Source organism: Bombyx mori, chromosome 13 (genome assembly GCF_030269925.1).
Source record: "Bombyx mori chromosome 13, ASM3026992v2".
Taxonomy (NCBI): Eukaryota; Metazoa; Arthropoda; class Insecta; order Lepidoptera; family Bombycidae; genus Bombyx; species Bombyx mori.
Window position 1 is genome coordinate 4,929,854 of NC_085119.1, and position 8,528 is coordinate 4,938,381.

At 34.4% G+C, this 8,528-nt stretch overlaps 1 protein-coding gene across 6 annotated transcripts; it reads right to left on the bottom strand.

The window, feature by feature from the left end:
• Positions 1–147: 147 nt before the first annotated feature.
• On the bottom strand, positions 148–7,435 carry LOC101742502 (putative leucine-rich repeat-containing protein DDB_G0290503). 6 transcript variants are annotated; one of them, XM_021349068.3, is made up of 8 exons: positions 7,290–7,435; positions 6,967–7,165; positions 3,083–4,620; positions 2,781–2,995; positions 2,396–2,590; positions 1,757–2,329; positions 1,001–1,125; positions 148–926 (listed from the first exon to the last, which is right to left on the bottom strand). In XM_021349068.3, exons 2-8 carry the CDS (start codon positions 7,157–7,159, stop codon positions 709–711), a joined length of 3,057 nt encoding a protein of 1,018 aa, XP_021204743.1. In that variant the 5' UTR covers positions 7,160–7,165; positions 7,290–7,435; the 3' UTR covers positions 148–708. The 6 variants fall into 6 exon arrangements, with proteins under 6 accessions (XP_021204743.1, XP_021204744.1, XP_012547329.1 ...); XM_021349069.3 differs by having other exon boundaries at positions 1,001–1,122; positions 7,290–7,427; XM_012691875.4 differs by having other exon boundaries at positions 148–403; positions 7,290–7,427.
• Positions 7,436–8,528: the final 1,093 nt, after the last annotated feature.

Sequence of the window (8,528 nt, forward strand, 5' to 3'; positions counted from 1 at the left end):
AGCTTCGCCCTAACGTTTGTAGGTGAGCTCACGGAGCTCAAACCAGAGAGTTGCTAACACTGACCCTAGCCCTTCGTCGCAAGCGACGGGTTCGGCAAAGGACGGTGACCGTTCGAAGAACGTTTGATCAAATAAAACACCATTCCGTACAACAATCAGATATTTTTATTGTTCTTTTTCATTCTTTTTACACTTTATTCATATACATCACGTATTTTTTTTTTCACTCCGAAATTGTAAAGTTTCTTTTTAAATATTAAATAACGTTACACTTTACCGTGCTTTCTTGCAGTCTCGTCGTTCGCGTAATTATAAATTCGTACACTAACACACTATTATTTTAAAGTTACTGTCAAAACTTACCACTGCTGCTCCGAAGGTCCGCCTGCGTCCTCCGCCGTAACTAAAAGTGTATAACAAAACAAAATTATGGCAACTACGAAGCTAGAAAACATTTATATTAAACACCTAAAATAATTAATTAATATGGTGAGGTTATTATATTTTAAAGTGATCAATCTCAAAGACAAATAAGTTTAAAAGCAAACAAGACTGCCCATAATCACATCGCTTATAGCCGTGATATTTGTTCGTGTTAATGTGTGAGAAAATAAAGAAAATTAATTAACAAAAAGAAAAAAAAAAGATAAGGAAAATATAAATTAAGAAACAAAATAAAAAGGAGATGAATATACTTTACACATAATTTCACAAGTACGATCCGTTTTCTGTCGTAGGAAAAGGGATGAGGGATTGAAATGTGATATGTATGATGCGAATGAATTCGATGGTGTCTCGGCCGGTGCTCTGTGTGTGTGTGGTGTCATTGTGTGAGGATGTTGATGTGTAAGAATTTGCATTCGGTGTCCTTGCAATCTCCGCCGACCTCGAAAGGACAGAGGATCGCGTTCGGATCGGCCCCCCAACTGTAAAATTATAATTTGAAAATTTTACTGATAAATTAACAATAATAACGTGGACAGTCCCAACGCATACTTACATCGCTGCGGAGAACGGCGATGTGTACGCATGTTGCTATCCACGTTTGTTTTGTAAAAGCCGAAGTAAAAACATTGTATGGGCATTGGTCTCGAGTTTTCGTTCACATAGGTTTCGCTCGACCTACTGAAAACCCAATCGTGTTAGTTCGAAATCGACTGTACTAAATAGTGAGAAGTCGTCCAAGCCAATTCGGAACCAACACTGATACAACCGAGCCGGTCGACCGATACGCCAACCTTTGGTCAATTTTGGCCAATATTTAATAATTTAAATAATGTTGGCTCTGACAAAATTCCGATTTCGAAATTGAATGGAGCGTTTTATTCATTGTATATTTCGTTAATGTTAAGTCCGACTGAAAATATGTAAGCGAAATGCTATTGAGATTCCGACCTCATAACTAAAGAATAGGATTGAAGTGGTCTTCCTTGACATGGTTGACATGTAACCGTTTAACTATTAAACTATAGTATAGTATAAGGCTATAATATAGAACGAAGCTATAATATGAAAACTATGTCGACACAACACAATACTTGTTTGAACGCTGGTTCTAAATTTTAGATTGAAGTTTTTGAAAATTTTCTACAGGGTGATAAATTTACTTCATCTTCCTATTGTTATCAAAATCTGTGTCATTATTTAGAATAAGAATTATCTTTGTTTAATTCGTTTCAGAATGTTGGAATAATTATCGAAACTCGAGATTGAACTCTATTGTTATAGGACAATGAGTGCAATATTCCATACTCACGTCGAAGTTCCTAGTGATTCGAGTGGCGAAATATATTCCCCGAGCAACCTCTCGTATTTTTCACTTCTCGGTAATTTCGGTTCACGTTCCGCAACTGTATTACCACCAAGTTCACAATCACCCGACGACTGTGTCGAGTCATCGTTCCGATTTATGTTGTGGTCTTTTTTTTCAATCGACCTGCCCCTCACTATTTCTGGAATGGACTCGTTCACTGGACTCTTTGGGGACAACAGCACGGGACTGTTCGATCTAGGCTTCACTGGACTTATCGGTGGCAAATTATCTGTACTCGTGGGGGTCAACTTGACTGGATTTTTCGGTGGCAACTTAACAACTTTTCTCTTGCTGCCGACATCAATTTCGATGGATAGCATCGGCGTAGGCGCGCTAAGACTTTCTTTATGCTCTTTAATAGATTTCGTATTTTTAATTGACACCGTATTTTTATGGTCTATTTTCAGAGGATCGTTCTCCTTTTGGGGATGATTCGGAATTGTGATTTTGTTAATTTTTTTATCCACTATTCTGTTTATCTTGGAATGTTTATTTAACACCGGCTGTTTACTGGAACTGAAATACAAATAGATATGTCTTCATAAATTCTTAGACTGAAATAAAACATCGAAAATAGCATACCTTTTAATTAGAAGTTGATGATCTGAACGTATTTTCGTTAGTGAATTTTGTATGGCTCTTTGGTGTTTTTTATTGATGTAAATCGCTGTTGATATATTACGCAATTCTGTGGCGGCTATCTTGTATTTTTGTGAGAGTTTTACGGCTTCCTCCTTTAGTTTCAACATTTTCGATGATTCCTCAGCAATTTTTTTCCTAATGTTGTAACATAGGCATACATAATATAAATTTAATTTACGTATTTTTATAAAATTATAATTATAATTTATATGCGTTTATATTTATTATGCATAGATTAGAAGATTTTTTTTTGTATAGAGTATAGAAGCTTATACTAGGTCTTCTTTTTTTAAATATGTTAACATAAATTATAGAGGTGGCTTACCTGGAATTAGCGATTTGTTCTTCCAAACTGCTAATTGTTACAATTCTTTTTGCATTGAAAGGCACATTCTTTGGCTTCAATGTGTCCGAACTTAGCACTGTATTCGTATGGTTCATAGCGGACTGTCGGGACTCTTTCATTTTTTCCAATTCAGCCATTCGCTTTACTAAGTTCCTATACTCGATTTGTTCTGATTTTGGCAAATTATTTAGGGCCTAAAATTGTTTGACAGCTTTTATCATGACCTAAACGAAATAAAAAAAAAGTATAAATTTGGTAATAATCAAAACTTCTATACGGACCTTGGCAACGAATTTCTCTGGTTTCTTTGTCACAGGTGAATTCGTTTCTGTTTCTGAATGTTTATTCTTCTCGACCTGCATTCGTGTTGATTTTAATAGATTATCTAACTTCGTTGCGAAGCATACGTCTTCCGATAGCTTCATGTGCATTTTTGTTAAGTTTTTAGTAGCCTCATTTTCCGCTTCGGAGTCTGATTCGCCGAGTTTTATGATAAACTTCTTTTCTTCGGGAATACTTTCGGCATTGATTTTACTATTCGAAGCAGACGCTTTTCCATTTGAATCATTTATTAATTCAGCATCAACAAGATTCGGAAGGTTTTTGCTCAGCGAAGTCAATAATTTAGCACGTAACAAATCTTCGTCTTCATCAAATTCGTCTTGTTTTGGCACATTCTGAGGTGGCAGTATATCAAAGTTTTGATTCGAAATGATTTCTAATTCTTGACAACGTTTCTGAGTCTTTTTACGACTCTCGGTGGTTTCATCAGAACCTATTTCCATATCCACGGATTCTTTATCGGTGTTATTACCAGAATCACGATTATTTAAGTCATCATACAGAGAATCGATCAACTCATCCCGCTTATGAGAAGACTGAGACAGCTTTTTCTGTCTCTTTTGTTTTTGTTTCATTTCAATAGCTTTTTTCAATAATGTGGATTTAAGACAAATCAATCTCAATTCTGCCGTGTCACTATCTTCATCATCAGACAACGTTTTGTTTTCATTTATAGCAGGTCCTTCGCTTGTATCTCGTGATGACTTAGTAGCTTTCGTGTTAAGAGCTGTTTGTCGAAGAGTTTCTAAGTCATCATCTGAATCCTTCTGTAAATGTTCTTCTCGTTCAAATGATTTACGAATGCAATCAACTGAATCAACAATATCTATGTTTCGATCTTTGCTTAGTTCAAAATTGTTTTTACTTTTAGAGTTTTGGTTAATGTCCTGTGTACTGACCTCGTCTTCGACACTTGCTTCAATTACCTCGGGCTTATGATAAAGTGAGCACTTGGTTTTTGTAATAACGCTGTCTCCTATTTCAAAACATGAAACATGACCCTCTGTACTTGGAGATATTGGAGACGATAAGTCGTAAGTCATAATTTTATTATTTGAACTTTCAACTTTTTTATCATCCAATGAGGTCTTTAACGGTTCACGATTCACAGCCTTCTGTAACATTTCTTTGAGCCTAGAACTCAGGGAAGACTTTTCGTTTGTCTCTTTATGCACAACCACAGCATCAGCCAGCTTTCTTCTTTTAAATTTGTATTCATCGTCTGATTCGTCGCTGGATTCTAAAACAACTTTTGCGCCTTTTTTCTTTTTTGAAACGTGACATTTTTTGTGATACTTGGTCCTTGGGAGCACGTTACTCGAATTTTCCTTATGTTTTTTCAGTCTTCGACGTGATTTTGCTTTTTGTTTGGGTTCTTTAGCAAAGTGGCTTTGGGGCGTGCAGTAATTCTCTTCAGTTTCTGACGCAGAAATATCAGATAGATCTAGTAATAAAGGAGGCTTTTTGAGCAAATTTCCTGGAAAAAATATTATCATAAAAATGCAAATACTAAAGTTGCAATTTTTCGCAATTCAAGAGCTATTCAGGCTTTACTTTAATAGTTATTACTTGATTTATTTTAAATTCATATTTATGAAAATGATTTTTTATTTGTCAATAAATGTTGTCGCGAACGGTTCACCTCATGTTAACGACGTAACATCCAAAATGGAAAACGATAATGTCAGAAACACATTTTTTTATTGGTTGGCTCACGAATTTAGTATGAAGTTACGAGATTACAAGAGCTCAGAAAAGTATCATAACGAGAATGCTGCCATCCACCTTGAGACATAAAGTTATGTCTCAATTGTACTGTAAAATAAAGACGTCAAGACTATCTGAAAGAAAAAACTCAAACAATTTATAGAAACCCAAAGACTGTGAAATGGTCTAAGAGACGTGGACCATCAGTAATTTGTATGACCTTTGCCATTATGGAGTCAATTGGAAGAAGCTTCTGTAACTAGAAGTTGCCAACGCAATTGGAGCAGCTTTCCAGTCAAGCGGGAGGCTGTGCTACGTAGCTATGTAAACTTTTTACGATGTATTAATCTAACTTCACTCTGTTAAGGCTCTCCAGTATCTAATGTATCATACATTAGAACACAATAATGCATCTTCACATGCAAATTTGGGTGATTATGTTGATAGATTTGAATTAAATAACAATCTATTGTTTGAACAACCGGTTTTGTCTGCCCTGTGCCCTGCTTCCAAAGATATGGATAATTTAAAATTGTGCGCTCATTTCAAATAGTCTCGCATCGCTTGAGCGTCTGTGTGCGCTCGTTAAAAACGCCGAAGTGTTCGTTGAGAAATTGTAAAAGTATTAAGTCAAAAACGTTAAAAAAGGATGGGATATCATATATTCGGTAAGTAAAGGAGTTTGTTGATTTCTTTTTGTTGTTTTTATGACTAAATAGGAAGCAATATGGGATTTTGCATAAAATTTGATTGGTTATTGTACATTGCTTTGTATTAACAACTTTAAACAATGCGCGTAAGGTTGAATTTGCAAAAGATACATTTATAGTATAACTATAACTACGTAGATATAATTGGTGTGTTTCGGGACTGTTTCGAGTGCTACTTTTGTATGAGACTGTGCATCTTGGGTTTTTATATATCAATGGGCTTGACCCACTAATTTGCTTAATTAAGAGACAGACAGTTTACATAAATTGCAAAAAGAAATGAACACAACATAGCATGCATTCAGGTGAATGCATAGCTGGTAAAAGCTTAGTGGCAGGTAGGTAGATTTAAACAATTTGGCAACCTTAACTCAGGATTATGACTCACATATTTCACTATTGTTATCTTTCTGCGAGATTTAAAGATACACACACACACACTGTTATGTGAAGAGTCTCGATCTGCACAACAACTTAAATTTATAACCGTACATAAAGGAAACTTCAGAATATTAGTTTGAAAAAGCAGCATGACAACATAATACTCTTATCGTGACCACTACCAGTTAAATATGTTACCCAGGCAATGGAGCAATGTAATGCCACCATTGCGCGATGTGTTGTTGGATCCTTCAGGTACACTCTCAGTGCCTTTAGGCTCCTCAAGTACCAGTTACCATCCTCATCAAACTTGTTGATGAAAAGGAACAGTACAAAGAGCAACCTAACCCATAGACACAAACCAGTTTCTAACCGGATCTTCTCAATAGGTCACAATAGCAATACAGTGGTAGATTCTGCGAAGCACTGCTTTTGCTAACACCAATGTTAGAAAATTCTGTCAGATTGAGCCTACCAATCACAGCATAGTTTAAATAACTACCAGCAAATAGTAGGAAAAAAACACACACTGCATTTATCCTATAAACAGTTACAACTGTACAGCTTATCTCATTTGTTTCGTTAGAATGGAAAATACAATACTGTTTTTTGATCATAGGTCTTTTTGTATTATAATGTATCAACATTCAATGTTGGATAATACAATCGAACCTGAAGAAATGCTTTATTAGGAGGTGTAACAAATGTTTCTTATATATCCAATAGAGTCAAAGCTTATTAGCATTGTTATTGGAACCTTATGAACAATCATCAGCACATAGTATCATCAAATTACAGTAGGTGACACATAAGTACTTTAAGCAGATCTTTCTTTTCTATAAAATGATAGGCAGCAAAGCTTGTCGAGCATTAATTAAATTGATTACGCTTAGCTAATGATTGTAATCAAACCTGTTTTCTGAAATACGTATAATCGTCTAATTGCATTGTTATCTGATACTTAATTTTGCAATTAATACATCTAATTATCCATTATCATCATCTATTTAAACCTCCTCCCTTACCTGACCCAATAGAAGACCGCTTGGCTTTTTTTCTCTCAAGAACATTGTTGTAATTCTCAAGTACTTGAAGTCTTTGACGTAATAAGAATTCTTCCTCGGACGATATGTCCGAGAGATAATCCAAACTTTCGACTATTTCACCTTCTTCCCTTTCTATTTCTTGCAGTGCATTATGATTTCTCGCGTTGGCCATTATAAACTGTATAGCAATATGTGAAAAATGTAAAAACGTTCGACCTACGATCGAAATTATGTACAATATGTTACAAGTTATATAAAAAAATATACGTTTAATACACAATGATGATGAACGTTCAACTTACACAGTGAAACTCAGTCACAAATATTATGAAATAATTGATAAATTATGAGATCCTGTCTAAATAAAATTTAATACTAAAAAAAATGTAGGTACTAAGTAAGAACGTAAAAGAGTATTCTTGTACCTGGTAGTCCTGGTACCTTACTTAGGACTTAGGTATGGTACATACCTACTCTGTGACGGGCTTACTGAATTTGGCCTCCCTTTTTTTGATCATCGGATTTTTTAATTTTTAATTATTTGTTCGTCATTTGTTCGTTAATGTTCGAATGTAAAAATTGTTTGTCTGTCTTTTATTTATTTATAATTAATGAAATAAATGATCACCTTTAAGTTGGCCCCTCTTACTAGATATATTTATTTTTATCGCTCAGATTAATTAATTTTGATCAGTTATCGTTTGTTCGATTACTATTGGTGATTGCTCGATCATAAAAACAATTAAATTCCCAATTATTAGTTACTATTCATTACTCATACATTCAATAGGAGATATAAATGATACTTGTATTTTATAATAAAATTAATAATTCCTAAATTCATTACGTAGTTCAAAAAATGTAAATGTAATGCACACAAAGTCTGTTTTTGTTGAAATGATAATTATTTATAAGTTCAAGAAATATATTGCAGGGATATTTAGTAGAAATTCATTTAATATGGAAGAATAAACTTAGGAATAAACTTAGAATAAACTTATCTTATTTTCATCTCTGATGTTTGGTAAACAAGTTACTTCATCAATTATTCGAATGAGATTGGGTCATGTGTACCCACCTGTACATTTGGCCAGATTTAATATAATTGATTCAGATTTGTGTGCTGTTGGCGATGTTGGTGATCTTAATCATATTTTCTTTGCCTGCCCTTTGAATGACGTTTTTTCCTTTTAAAATAATCTCGTCTCCTTTGTGTTCCTTTTCCTACTTCTATCTTAAATAGGTATGACGTTAAAAATAATCTGAAGTCTTGGCTCTTAAGCTTAGACTATTTTGAAACAGAACAAGTCGTGTTGTAAAAATGTATAATGATATATGTATATATAGTATGATATATGTACTGTTCATTTATTGTAGCTAATTTTAACTTAATATTTTATTATACTTTATTGTATGACACACATACACACACACTCTCTCTCTCACACACACACACACACACACACACACACACACACACACGTACGTACTATATTCTTACAGATCGCTCTTCCTGGTTAACTTTCTTTACCTGGTGACCT